We start from the raw sequence: 15,205 nt of genomic DNA on the forward strand, positions 1-15,205 counted from the left end.
CTCCATGGTTTTGAAGAAAGAAATTTATCTGATGCTAAAATAATGCATTATTTATAGTTGTACTAACATTAGCTGCTTTCAATTGATATATTGCAAAGGAAGCACCAGCCATTATGGATGCCATTTTGCAGCATTGGGAATGCTAATTATAGCGACTTTGTGGATATTTTCCAATTTGCTACTGCGCATTCACTTCCCTTTTGTGTGAGATGAAATTTCCTGTCAGTGGCCCTTAAATCTTTGACAGATATGTGTTTAGCTCCTCTTTCAGGGCTCCTTAGTTCTCCCTCTCCTTAAAGGTATCACTACCTTTTCTTGAAGAGCAGATAAAACAAATTAGAGGAAAGAGACATCAGTCAGTGTGCGGGGCCCTGTCATGAACCATGCATACCAGGAGTAACATCTCAGTCACTAAACGGAAGCTATTATCATGAGTCATGTGAAGAGGAAGGATTGCTAAAGAAACTGTAATTCATTAAGGTGAACAGAAAACTGATATGTGACACAGATTAATATAAATAACCTTTCTGGTAATTACAGCAGCACTAAAAAGTATGTTTAGTATGGAGATCATTATTTGCTTCTGTTTATACTTTTTTATTTAAGTCCAAATTATACAGAGTAAAATGCAATACCTTTTTACTCCTGCAGGTGGAAGTGCAACACTTTTTATCTTGTGTTAAGTTCTTAAGCCCTCATAATAATAATAATTGGACTTACAAACACTTCTTTTATAATCCATCATTTATTATCTATGAGTTTCTATGAGGTCTGTAGAAAGGATACAGCTTTATTTTTTTCTAAAATATTTGTATAAAATACTATATATATATAAGGTCTATATATATATATATATATATATATATATATATATATATATATATATATATATATATATATAAAACCTCAAAATTCAACATAGAAATATGATACATCTACTTGCAATATATTTAATTACAGGGATAAACATTTTTCCATACAAATATGGTAACATTAAATTAAGTTCTTAAACACACACACAGGCAGCAGTGCACGTTGCAAAGTAAGACAAAATGTTAGATTGAGCTGAAATAATCTAGACATAAAAATTTGATTATTAGGTTTTAATCTTAGAGGCATTGAGTTTTGCAGAAAACACATTTTGAAAATATGAAATGTAATATGACAAAATAAATCAAAACTGGATGATTTATTGCAGTCTTAGTGACAAAAATGACAGGATGTAATCTTTTTAAAATTCTACTTTTCTAGCAACAACTTCCTCAAACAGTTCAAAGTTATCACAACAGAGAACGACATTGTTAAATATTGATTGGAAAGGACATAGTTTACTGTATTAACTGCATTCCATAATGGCCTCACCACAAGCACTCATTAGAGTAAATTTGGTGTGATGAAGACGTAAAGCCTGGCTTGGAAGGTGGCAAATTTCCCCTGCCTCCAAAGTTTCATCTCTACTGTGATCAGAAAATCCTGTGGGCTCTGCACCTGTCGCTGTAGGAACACAGCACCAGTGTAGGCATTCAGTTTCCTGGTGCTGAAGTAGTTTTCCTCATTCCCCTCTGTGATAGTCACAATAACGTTGTCTCCAGAGTAGGCGGGAGCCGGACCAATGCGGAAGATCTGAGCGGGGATGACGATGTTGGACTGGAAGCTGAGGTAGTAGTAGGTGATTCTCTGAGGAGAGTTCTGACACTGTAGGTAGTCGAGACAGCTGATCCGCTCACAGCGTCTACAAGCAACGAAGGAAGGAAAAAATGTACATGGAAGGTGCTGTCGCTCAGTTGTACAATTCAAAATTTTTGGAAATGTATTGTTTGTTTAAGTTTGTTTTTTTTAAAAACTGTGGGAAAGTGTAGAGTAGCTACAAGTAGTCAGTATGTTACCTACAACAGCATTCTGAGATATCTCATTTTTGAGGATCAGGAGGAGAAGTTAATGTTTAAGAAAAGCTAATAACTATAAAAGATGATAGTACTAATATTTAAAACAAGTTAAGAGTTATATTATATTATATCATGTTTTATTACATTACATATTTAACACTTAGTGGGTCAAGCAGTTTAATTAGAGTTGAATATTAGGAAGGTATAAACTTAAGGTAGTCTGCTGCCTTCAGTTCTGTCCAACCTCTGTTAGTAAACACATTTCTTTGTTTTCAAAAAATACATTGCCACATTGCAACTGGTTAAGGTGCTGCCCAAACTGACACAGACATTAAGTAAAACTGACTGTCTGCTGCACAAGTAGTTTTTGAAAACATTAATTTTCAGAGCTTCAGATTTTTGGAGGAAATGTTTAACTTTTAGCCAAGAATTGTCTTAGCAATGCTAATCATCTTAGCTATGCTAAATATTTTCTCAATCAGAATTGATTGACTTTAAATTGTTGATACAACTTACGTGTCAGTCACTTTGCGGAAGTTTGGTGGACAGTTAAGCGAAAGGCAGCGGTACCCTCCTTGGATGTTGTAGCACTTCTCACCCAGAGAGCAGTTATGAGTCCCCGTGGCGCATTCATCAATATCTAAATCAAGGAGTGAAAGAACAAAATGATTGGTTTATTTGCCAAGTGTTCACTACTGGAGGATAAATTGATGACATGCAACATTATGATATCCCTTAAAGCTAAAAAAAACAAGAAAGGTTACCCAGCTGGAAAAAAAATCAAATTAGCAAGACAAGATTTTTAGGCCAATAAAATTTTATAGAGTGTGTAATTATTGTACCACTGTAAGACTATCAATTATTTTTATCTGAGCAAAACTTTCACACCATACTCTGTTAAAGGTAAATGGGTGCTGATCATTTTCTGAATTAATTTCAGAGAAGAACTCAGTGAGGCAGACCGGTGCAGAATTAGCTGCAACACAGTAAATATCTTCCAGTTTGGTGTTGGGAGGAGGGATTAAGTCACTTACCTCTGCAAGAGCGTCCATTTGGGGACATGGCGTAGCCATATTCAGGACACGCGCACTGGTAATTGCCTGGAGTATTCACACACCTGTAGGTACAAAGGTGGCCAATGCTCTGGGAACATTCATCAATGTCTGAATGACAAAGAAGATTAATTAAATTAAGGTATGAATCTCTCATAAGTCTGGTATGAATTTGAGGTTTGAAGTGCCCACCTTCACAGGTGTGTCTATCCTCCCTGAGGTAGTAACCCTTTCTGCAGTAGCATTGGTAGGAACCGTAGATGTTGGCACACTCCTGACTGCACTGGCTAGTCAAACACTCGTTCACATCTGTAGATTGGAGGTTAGAACTCATTAGTGTCACAATTCACTTGATCAAAGAATCTTCAATGTTTTAATCAACAAGTATAAACAAGATGTTGTCATTAAGACAATTATACTTTTGGCTGCGTTTTCGCTTCTAGGCATGGCATATAGTGACACTAATCCAACTAATCAAACTTCCAGAACCAGCTTTACCCTTTAAGCCACACTGTTTGTGAATGTACACAAGCTCACTGTCCAGACATGCATATTTTCACACACAAATCTACCAAAAAAAAAAAACAAAAAAAAAAACATGCAGCAACACGCACAAACGCTCAGACCGACTGACATTAACAAAAACACACCTTCACAGCTCTTGCCATCAGCAGATAAGCGGAAACCAGAGGTGCACGAGCATTCATAAGAGCCCGGGGTGTTCTCACAGGTCTGGGCACACAGACGGCCAGGGTAGCGCCAACACTCGTTTATATCTGAGGGGAGGAAGGACCATCATCATCATCATCATCATCATCATCATCATCATCATCATCATACCTTGGAAAAGGGCGCTTCATGCATGTTGGCACCCATATGTGCAGGTGCATGTGTTAAAGACAGAATGTGCATTCTTAGCGTCCTGCACAAAAGTGTGTATGTGTGCTACTCATCTGTCTGCTGATAGTCTAAACACTTGAGTGGAGTGTATTATTATGAGAATCACAACACAGTGAAACTCATGCTGAGAGTGAAGCAGCAGCAGCAGTGATCTGTAATCTACTCGCTTATTCAAGAGGCACAAGACTGGACTGCTTCAGAGCCACAATAATAAACAGCAGGCAGAGAATTAAAATGGTCCTCTAGAGCTAAAGGGTGAGAGTGACAAAATTACTAAGAACTGAAGACAAGAAAACCAAAACAGAATAAGTAGAAAACTAGAAAAAATCCTGAAGAAGCTCTGACGGTGCCTGCTGATGCTGGTGTAGACCTAAAATGCAATAACTTTGGCTTTTAAAACTCATTAGAAATCCGAAACATTCATGTGTCATAATAAGACCATGAAAAATTAAGAATTTTATTTTCATTTCAACCTTAGCAAAAACTTTAAACAAATTATTGATCACACTTAGGTTAGACTTGCTCACATAATTTGCAATGCCATAATCTAAATCCATCATTGAATCTAACACAGAATTTTTGTTCCTTTTGATTAAGCACATATAATGTTCAGCATACCTACGCACATCCTCCTGAATGAATCATACTGGTACCCCGTCCGGCACTCACAACGATATGAGCCAGCCATATTGTGGCACAACTGTCCCTCTGCACATCGATGCAGGCCACTCTCACATTCATTCACATCTAGGAGAGATAAAAAAACTCATAAAGATGTCAAACTCCCAGTACCCAGACGCCTAATATGGCAACATTTGAAGATTTCCAGTTTAAATATCATAGAAATGATGATCTTCTCAGTCTTTGACCAATGTGTGACTATTTCAGTTAAGCACTCTGCATGTTCCTGTGAGACAAATCTGTTCTGCTCAAATTGACTTTGAGTCTGTATATCAAATCTGATGATTTGTGCATCTTGTGCAATGATTGCAAATCTTACCAATACATCTGGATCCATCAGGGCTTGCATGATAACCACGGCTACATATTATCTTCCTTTGGCAAATGTATGACCCCGCTGTGTTGATGCAGGTAAATCCTGAACTGCATGGCTGGGTCAAAGTAGTACACTCATCGATATCTGGTATGGAGATACAGAGAGGGAAAGAGAAAAAAGGGCAGAAAGCAAAAGATGGGACGAGAACCCTGTAGCCACACAGACAAGGCACGAGAGACCAGGGGGCATTACTTTAGCCACACCGTGCTGTGATATCAAAGCAAACACATCACACAGTCACATTCTCTTGGACAGCTTTGTTGTTGCACTTTCTCCAGTTTGTCATTTCACAGAGCATTTCTGCTGCAGTCCTTTTATAGAGGCGTCTGCTGCCTTGACATGCCCAAGTTCCTGCCCCTGGGGGCTAATTCCACAGCATCAGTTTGTACTGGAGGAGGACAGAGGATTGGCTTTTATCCACCCCCTCTGTAACCCCTCACAGCTACTGCTCTGATCTCCTGTCTGTGTGGCATTTAACCCCTCTGCCACTGCAACAAAATTGATTCATCTGCATGGCGTACAACCGTGCATCTCCGTAGACAGTGAGTCATGTGTGGGAAAATTCCTTGGCTGATTCACTCATCGGTTTGCAAATAAGATAAGGGATATCATAATGTTGCATGTCATCAAATTTCAACACAATGCAAACTTCTTTTTTTTTTTTTACTTGTCTTTGGTCTGTCAGCAATTGTTCAAACTAGAGAGAAATTTATTTGTGAAAGCTTTTGTATATCCATCTATTTCAAAAAATATGATCTTTCTTTCATTTTATTAACCTTTTCATATAATTAGCAGTGACCAATTAATTAATTGTAAAACAAAATCTGTCTTACCTATGCAGTTGCCCTGTGAGTCCTGTTTAAATCCTGCAGGACAGACAGGTTTGGGGTTGCACCTGAATGAGCCGGCTATGTTCAAGCACACAAGCCTGTCTCCACAGTTGTGATTTCCCATCATGCACTCATCAATGTCTGGGAACAAACAGCGACAAACAAATGAAGACAGAGAAAATCACGTACTGTAAATAAGTTAAGTGGGTGTAATGCAGCATATTTCCACTGGATGGCACTGTAGTTCAGTAGTAAACTGCATGTTTACCATCTTGAAAGCATCTTCTTTGCAAGTCAGTCTTAACACAATTAAAATACACAGAATTTTTCTATTATTATTATTATTATTTGATGAATACTGCTTATAAGTAAAAACAACAGTGAACCTACGCATCATTCAATCCTTACTGTGTGACATTGATAAATGCAAAACCCTCCTCCAGAACAATCCACCACCTGTATCCTGAAAGATTTATGTTTTCTAAATCAATCTTGCCCATCTGCTGTCAATGTATGAAATGAAACTTTGAAATCTTTGAGGACAAAAAAGTTATTATGATTTTGCTTTGGTTTCTAGCAGGTTTGCAGGATTTTGGCACAGTAGCAGCTGAAAAGAAGCCCATTAGCTGCAAGCCTGCAACAGACAGGCCTTCACAGATAAGGTTAGTTTTTAGGAGCAGGAGAGTGGGACTGTGCACTTTTCAGTTGACATAAACATGATTCTAAGAAAACGTAAAAAAAAAAACCCACAAGTTAAAAATGAGTAAGAGAACAGCAACCTCCCTCACAGAGAACGGGCAAACTGAGTAAAATAATGAAACACAGGTTTGTAATATTTGAATAAATTTACCTCTGTCCTAATCCTTTTACTCATAACACAAATGTTGAAAGAGCAGGGCATACAATAATAAAATATGACCCCAATGTTTAAGACAAATGTATCTTTCTGATGCATTGTTAACAATGCTTTGAGATAATCTTCTTAAATACATAGAAGATTTTGATGTAGACAAAACCTCCAATGTAGCAAAAGAGCTTTACAGTATAACCTTGTTATGTGTCTCTAAAGAATCCAGTATATAACAGGAAAAGCAGTTTAAACATTATGCAATACACAAATTTCCTTATTAGACAAGACATAAGGAAATTTGCATTCAGTCAATTGTTTCTTTGTTGTAACAATGCTTATTGACAATAAATCTCATACTGCAGGAAAGCGTGTTTGTTTCCCTTTAAATTTAAAAAGGTGTCCAATCCACCCTGCTAATACTTAACATCTTCTTCTGCCAAGCTAATCTACAGTATATAGTATTTGGATTTGAAGTCCACTAAGCAGAGTTGCTGACACATTTTTATGGGCTCAACCTACATACTCAAGTGTGTGGCTCAACCCCAATTTTTTTTTTTTTTTCTGAAGAATGAGGCAACATTTAAGGGAAAATAAATAAAACTAACCTTCTCCCATAAAGGCTTTATAATTCCTCAAGGGAGTACAAGGTCTGCTACACTGAATGTGATTTGAAATCTTTAAAATGAGATGGCCAGAAACCATCCAGAGCAGATGCATCTGTTTTTGGCATAATCTACAATATATCTCAAAATCACAGGTGAAACACCAGAACATGGATGGACCATTAAAGCTAAAGCATTTGTGCTGAGTTGTTCCCAGTCCTTCTGTATTTTTCCCCCTGTGTCTTATTTATTACTCATAAACAAGAAACAAAGAAACTTGAACTCTTCCATTTAAAGCAGAGACTGGGCTTGACTTTGTGCTGGTACATAAAAGGAACTTTAAGACCTTATACTTCAATAGCACCCATAACAAAATCCCTTGAGTAGTTTGAGTAGAATATTTATTTTGCAGTCCCTGTTTCTGCCAGTTGTTCAAAGATAACAAATAACCACAGAGGACTTGTTATAAGAATCAACCTCCATTAGGAGTGAGGATTAGCTGGATCCATGAGCCTGAACCATTGAACCCCATGTCCGGCGGAAAATAGCCCTCATAGTCCATCTGAAACACCCTCATCATGACGACCCTTTTCTCATGAACACCGCTGCAGCTTTGGGAATGAGACTTCTGAAAGGTCCCAATTTATGGAGCATGGAAATAATGAGACGTATTGGGAGGATTACTATTACAATCTCAAGGTTGGGTGCTGCCCACAACGACCACACAGGCAACCCTTTTAAGAGTTTGTTAATAGCAAACAATAACAATTGAGGCGGTAAAAAAAAAAAGGTCATCGTTATGCTTTCTTGTGTGAGCTGACATTTTAAGTTAAATAATTTGTATATTTGAGGGGATGGGGGGTTTGTTTAATGTGCAATGCCTAACTCCCAGGGGAGGTACAGCAGATTATTCTTGAACAATGCACTTTCCTGACATTGTGAACATCCAGCTACACAAAATCCCTCCCTTGGTAAAATGGTCACAGTGGGTGGAAGTGAGCCCACTGATACAGCTCAGTGCTGATAAAGTGAAGAGTACCTTCACAAATGTCGTTGCTGATTTGGTATCCAGGCAGGCAGGTGATCAGTCTCTGACAGACATAACTCCCCCTTGTGTTCACGCAGCGCTCGTTAAGCTGGCAGCCATGTGCAGACAAACACTCATCCACGTCTGCAGAAAAGAATCAAGACGCTTCAGGATACAAACAATGACAGGCGCATAGAACGCAAGGACAAGTAAAAAGATTTAGAGAAAGCAGACAAGAAGATGTACAATAAATGTCAACAACTGCGAGTTCTGAATGTGACAGTCGGCAGTTAGAAACAGATTAAAGAGACAAGTCAGAGCCTCCTTCAGCAGAGAGATAGAAGACAAAGAAACTGAGAATAACATTTATACAATAAGAAATTTGTCAGCACTCGGAGCCACTCTCTGTGCCACTTTCAACAGCCAGCTGATGTGAAGCAGCAGACGGAACCGTGGTTATGGCTTAAATCTTATAAGTTTGACCTAAGAGACAGCTTGGACAGACACTTCATTGTTCAGGAGATGTTTGGTTTCTTTCCACCATTATTCGGAGAGGAGAATAATGGTTGCTAAGATAGTGTGTCACAGTGCATGGATGATTGGATGGATTATTTTATAGTTATTCTGACAAATTGATATGGTCTGATCTAAAGCAGTCTCTAAAAAAATCTCTGGCTGTGTGTGTAGGGTTGTTGTCTGGCTGCAGGGTGAACTTCCGCTCCTGTCAAGGACAGGTCTTCTTCCACAATTACTTGATAGATGTTTTGCTCAGGTCGATACGCAGCAGTAGCTCTCCAACATATGTTTGCATATTTTCCAAAGGTTTTGGTTTCCTCTGACCAGAGGAATTAAAAATATGAGTTAATTGCACATATGTGAATGTATTTTACAGTAACACCTCAAGCCCACTGCTGCCTAAGAGGTTCCACGGTGTTGAAAGAACATCAACAAGACATCAACCAATGTGTCTGAGTGAAGCAGCCAGCAACCCAGATTCAGTTACACCAGTTCATTGATCAGGAGATGATCATTCTCTGTCCGCCATAATTTTTGGTGAAACATAATGGCTATATATAGTATGCTGCTGTTGAGATAGACTTTGATGATGTCTGAAAAGTTGGAAAAATCCATCAATTATAGACAGTTCAGGAACAAGATGAAAACTTCTCCCACAGGGGATTAGAGCTGTATCTCCTCTGCAAATCGTAAGGCACTGATGAGTGAAAGAGACAAATCAGGGCCAGACAGTCTCTGCAGGACAGCTTCACCAACTGGAAACAAAATTCCTCTGAAGACCGGGGTACAGGATAATTTTCAATCTACTGTTCACATCTGTCACCACAGATTTCCAAATGGAATTACTTTCTGCATTATTATGACATTTCAGCTCATTACCATCGCATGAACGTCCATCTGCTCTGAGGGAGAAGCCTAAGGAGCAGGAGCACTGTGGCCTTCCTCCCACTGGGGTGCACTGTTGCTCACAAATGCCGTTTCCTGAAAAATATTGAAATATTTTGTGTCATTAGCTTACACAGCAATTTTGATACAATAAAACACACAAGAGCATTTTCAGGAGCTTTTAAAGCTTCACCAGTTCACTCTTATGCTGCAAAAGCAACATCAAGGTATACTAGCTTAACAAGCTAACTCATAATAACATGTTTTGATATTCCAAAGCTTGGTCCACACTGGAACTAACCTATGACCATAATGTCATCATAGAGCCTAAATAAGGGCAAGTATCTAAAAAAGTAGTATTACCCTTGAGCTTTTTACCATTTTGTCACAGTGCAACCACAAACATCAGCATATTTCATTGGGATTTTGTGTGGATGACCAAAACCAAGTGTGCACAATGTGAAAGTCTGGTATGACCCCTCACTAAAGTAACAACTAACTGCCTTCAAAAGTACCTGTACTACTAAATGGAGTCCGCCTATGACTGTAGGTTTTCAAAGTGCCATTGGTGAATGCACTGAATCAAGGAAAATGTCTGGCATGTCAGGAATAAAGTTTTGCTTTATAACATAGCCCAGTCTAAGGTTGAAAAACATCTCAAACAAAATATTGTTCAATCCATAATCTGTCAATTAAAATAGTTTGGCACAACTACGCCAACCCACCAAGATGAGTCTAGTAGTTGAGAGATAACTCTAGAAGCGCCGTAGAGATCCAAAGTTCAGAATTGTTTTACCGACACTATACCACCATGGTGTAACAAAGTAATAAAAGCTTAGTTTGCAATCTGCCACATTTAGGAGGAGAACCTACATTCAAAGAACAAATGTGTTGCAAAAGAACTAACACTGCTTCTTTTCCTGACCATTCCCATTGTGAACCATGAAGGTGGCAGCATCTTATTCTGGGGTTGTGCTTCTTCAGAAGTAGAGGGGCTCAAATGTTTCAAAGATTATATTTCTCATGTTATGCTTTCACAACATAATGACAGTTTTAACAAATATCTTTAAAAAAGATTGTTTATAAAAGTTAAAATTCAAAGTACTGAATAAAAATTTAAGTACGTGGCTGCAATAAGACAAGCTGCAATAAAGTTATATACACTTTTGCAAGTCGCTGTATTTGATTTGTGTTTTTTACACTTTATGGAAAGAATAATTTTATGGAAACCTGTGCAGGCTCCTCAACTGAACGTATTTATTTAGTTTCAAAGTGACAAAATTGCTCATTGTGAGCTGCTCCTTCTGTAATTAAGCCAAATGTCTAACCTTCACAGGGGTTGAGTGGGACAGAAGGCTGGGTGGGAGGTGGAAGTGGAGAGGTGGTTTCCACTGCTGCCTGATTAAACTCCTTCAGACTGTTCTCATCCGTCCTCTCTGCACAAACATGAGTAAAGAAAGAAAAAGAGAAATAAACTTAATTGCAATCACTAATAACAACTCTCTGTCCTGTACTGTGGTCTTAGTTACCGAGTTGTCAAATAATTGCATTTAAATCCAATAATGTGAGCCAAGTGGCTACAGATGGAAGTTGTCACTCCACTGGAGGTGAAAAAGGAATAAACACTGCCTTCAGACAAACATTTGGGTTTATTAGTAAGTTCCATACCTCACTGTAATTTGCTGAGAGCTCTGGCATTAGTATCCTGTTGAGACAGGCTTGTGTTGCTGATTAAAGTCTGCTCTGTTGCAAAGTAGCTGAAAATACCTCTTAACTGTTCATCCGAGCAGACACGTCAGTTTTTTTGGCTTCAGCAAGAAGTGAGAACAAAAATGAGAAGAAGAAGAAAAAAATGAAACAGTGTTGAAATGCCTTTTGACAGCAGAAAAAGATGTGAGTAAGATCCAGGAACAGGATGGAAGTATAAAAATAGAATAATTGTTATTAGGCCCTGCAGAAAGGAAGGAAACCAAATAGGTCCGAAAAATAAAACACAATGACAGATGGGGTCTTTCTGACATGCATACGAGCCGGGCCGTAAATCTCACTTTAAAGAGTAAATGACACGGAAGGCTGCTCCCGCTTTGTGTGTTTGCGCCACTGGAAAATGTCAGAGACAAACCACGACTTGTGGTCTCCATTTTACCTTGCGCACAAGTGAAAGCGTCCTCCTGCAGCACGTAGCCGGGGTAGCACTCGCAGCGGTAAGAGCCGGGCGTGTTGATGCATCGCTGGTGGCAGATGTTGCCCTCATATATCAGGCACTCATTCATGTCCTCGATGGGTCCCTCAACGGCATTCTCACCATCCCGCTCCTCGCCGATGGAGAAGGCCTCTTTAGGATATAGGCTGTCTGAGACTGAAGCACAAGGATAATTAATGTTTGAGTGGCCTTTCAGAACATACAGGTGCGCCTCAGTAATTTAGAGTATCGTTGAAAGGACATTTGAATTCAGTATTTCAATTCAGAAAGAAATATCTATGTGACATACAGCTTCATTATACAGAGTCATGGATTTGAAGTGTTTATTTTGGTTCATTTTGATGATCATGGCTTCAGCTAATGAAAACCTAAGATTCAGCTTCTGAGAAAATAAAAAATGAAAAAAGGAATTTCTTTTCTAATCCAAAAATGATGGCCTCCTGAAAAGTATTTCTATGCACTGTTCAGTAGTAGCACTTCATACTTGGAGTTTGTTTTGCACAAATCCCTTTATTAAAACAGTGGTGTATATGAGGATTTGAGTTTTCTTTGTGTTTATTTTAGGTTTCTGTGTCTATCGAGTCTCTGTTTTGTCTTGTCTACCCCTTGATTGTTCCCAGCTGTGTCTCGTTCTCTGATTACCTTCTGTGTATTTAATCCCACCTGTGTTCCTTGTTGGGTCCTTGTCTGTGTCTGGTCTAGCCAAAAATTATGTCAAGTTGCCTTGTCAGGTTGTTACTAGTTGTGAGCATTAGCCTTCCGCTCATCTGTGCTGCCTGGATTATTGTGTTTTTGGATCATTAAATCATCACTTCTTCATTCCAACCTGGGTCCTCAGCGTCTTCCTCACCACCTCATCTAACCGCATATCATGACAGAATAGTGATGATCAGGTGTTAAGGAAGCCCAGGTTGCTTGAATAGTAGCCTTCAGCTCTTCTGCATTTTTGGCTATGTTGCCTCTTGTCTGCTTTATCTGCTCTTTATCTCTCCACTTCATAGATTTTCTATGGGGCTCAGGTAAGACAAGTTTGCTGGCCATTGAAGCAAAATTATGTCATGGTCATTAAAGCAGATCTTAGTGCTTTTGGCAGTGTGGGCAGGTGCAAAGTCCTGCTGGGATCGGCATCTCCATAAAGCTCATCAGCAAAAGTATTTTAAGATTTTCTTCTAAACAGCTCTTCTGACTTTGGGTTTGATCAAACATAGTGAACCAACAGCAGCATAATGACATGGCTCCATAGATCATCACCGACTGTAGACTCTTCACACTATACCTCAAGCAGCTTGGATTCTGTAAGATAAAGTCTTCCTCCAGACTTTATCTTTATTTCACAATAAAATGCAAAACCCAGTCTGAGTCTATTCTTTTCTTTTCCCTATCCAAGGCAGGATGCTTCAGATAGTGTCTTTGGTTCAGAAGTTTGATGGTGGCAGACCATGGCAGGTTGTCCTAAACCTGCAGGTGTTTGGTGTTACTTACCATATTCTATTCAGTTTCCTGCATTTATTATTCTTCAAAGTTACTGCTTCTGTTCTGTTCAAAGTTCTTACTTTCATTAAAAAAAATACTAGTTTATCTCTGTAGTCGGGTCTCTGCAAGCCGCACACATCACCAGAATGTGTGCGGCTGTGAGGAACCTTTTCAAATGCATGTTTCCCATCTATCTATTTGTCCAAAAACATAGTTATAATGAACCAGTAAATATTATATTACAAATAGAGAGAGATAGTTTTTGTATTATATTTAATATTTTATTTTATACTTTACTTTTTACAGAATAGAACAAACAAATTCAAAATAATTCACATCCAATGTAAGCTCCACAGCAATAATGAACTTGTTGCTCTGTCTCTGATTCCTTCATAAATCAACTTGCTGCTGGGTGAGCAAAACTTTTGGCATGAATAATAAATCCAAACTATCCTCTCAGTGAAATATTCCTTATCACCCTTGACCACAAGGCAGAATATTTTTCACTTTTAATATGAGTTGAGCCAAAATTTTCAGCTTGCTTAAGCCAACTCAATTTACAGCTGCAACAAAATGCAGTATGCTACTGGAAAAGTACAGAATACATGGCATAGCAGCACGGGAGACGGTAGATCTCTAAGAATTACAGCACACAGGGTGAGCGAGGCTATTAGGTGCAGCAGGGTGAAAGGACTGTGTGACAGTGATTCATTTTAACAACCATTTCAAGGTTAATTCATTATTCTTACCAATAAGCCGGACACCGTACTTTAGGCTGTATTTAAGACTTTGCATCATTATGTTTGCTAGCTTGCATTACCTTTTACTGGGAGCAGAGTTGGGTCCAGAGCAGGCCTGTCTCTGACAGTTTGTGTCCCCTCAGCCTGCTTGCAACAGTTTAGAGAGACATGCTGGCAGTGGAGACCCGGGTACTGGTGAGCTTCACAGCGATGACCAGCTCTGTGGAGCTGCAGCCCGAGAAAGCAGCAACTGCAGCACTCCTGAAGTTCACACAAACCAGGCTTTAATCATGCAGTGTTCAGATTTTTTATTTTTTTTAAAGCTATTTACACAAATAAATCATAGAAATATTTCAGCTAATGCATTAAGACTTGTGGACATATTGTATACTAAATTAGAAAACCTTCCTTTAATGACACAATAGACAGGCTGGATGTCTTTTGTGGACTTCTGTGTCTGGGCGCTCAAACTTCTGAACTGGTTGTCACGCAGTCATGTTTATAAAATGTTGTATCCAAGCGCCACATTTTTAATGAGATGTTTATCATGGCAATCATTAAATTCTGGGCAGCAAGTGGTCGGCCACAAAGGGACCAGTTTTCTGTCATCATTTGCCAAATCGTGTTTATTGTGACTCTAGCTTTTCATCATGAATTTCCTGCTTCCCCCTAAATACGTTTTGAACTGTCTAAGTGTATCCCAGGGTTTTGCCTTTACACCTCACAATTGACATTTATAAATGTTGCTCTATTAATATTTTATTTCAGGGTCCTGGTTTTATTAAACTCCTTGTTATAAATTCTGTGAAACTGCCCGCCTGCCTACAGATAAATCTGACTCCAGCATTCTGCATTTGGATTCCCCATTTTTCTTTTTGAATCATAAAATATCTAATACCCTAAAACCTATTTCACCTTGAATTAATGCCAACAAAACTGAACTGAACAGCAATATTTGATTATTGAGACTTAAATTTCCTGGACATGGTGAGTTACTGACAGATCCTGTTTTTGGAAGCATGAAAACATATTGGTTCCCAACGCTTTATGTTAATAATAACTGATTTCAATCTGTCTCTGTCTCTAAATTTACTTTATAGCTGATGCAGCATTCATTTGACCCAGCTTCTCTATGTTAACCACACCTCCCCATCATTTAGCTTCATTAGGAATCTTCCTTTCCT

At 38.7% G+C, this 15,205-nt stretch overlaps 1 protein-coding gene across 2 annotated transcripts in view; it reads right to left on the reverse strand.

Annotated features, from left to right (window-relative positions):
• Positions 1-912: 912 nt before the first annotated feature.
• The window catches only part of LOC102220696 (fibulin-2-like), a 32,257-nt gene continuing 17,964 nt past the window's right edge, over positions 913-15,205 (reverse strand). The window contains exons 5-17 of one of the 2 annotated variants that reach the window (XM_014471254.2): positions 14,102-14,282; positions 11,752-11,964; positions 10,934-11,041; positions 9,600-9,701; positions 8,217-8,348; positions 5,729-5,866; positions 4,839-4,979; positions 4,457-4,585; positions 3,589-3,714; positions 3,131-3,247; positions 2,921-3,049; positions 2,403-2,526; positions 913-1,732 (exon numbers count right to left, since the gene is read on the reverse strand). In XM_014471254.2, the coding sequence (XP_014326740.1) occupies positions 1,375-1,732; positions 2,403-2,526; positions 2,921-3,049; positions 3,131-3,247; positions 3,589-3,714; positions 4,457-4,585; positions 4,839-4,979; positions 5,729-5,866; positions 8,217-8,348; positions 9,600-9,701; positions 10,934-11,041; positions 11,752-11,964; positions 14,102-14,282 (1,998 nt within the window). In that variant the 3' untranslated portion in view covers positions 913-1,374. The remainder of the gene's footprint in view (positions 1,733-2,402; positions 2,527-2,920; positions 3,050-3,130; positions 3,248-3,588; positions 3,715-4,456; positions 4,586-4,838; positions 4,980-5,728; positions 5,867-8,216; positions 8,349-9,599; positions 9,702-10,933; positions 11,042-11,751; positions 11,965-14,101; positions 14,283-15,205) is intronic. The other variant, XM_023330346.1, reaches the window with a different exon arrangement.

This window comes from Xiphophorus maculatus, chromosome 1, assembly GCF_002775205.1.
Source record: "Xiphophorus maculatus strain JP 163 A chromosome 1, X_maculatus-5.0-male, whole genome shotgun sequence".
Classification (NCBI taxonomy): domain Eukaryota; kingdom Metazoa; phylum Chordata; class Actinopteri; order Cyprinodontiformes; family Poeciliidae; genus Xiphophorus; species Xiphophorus maculatus.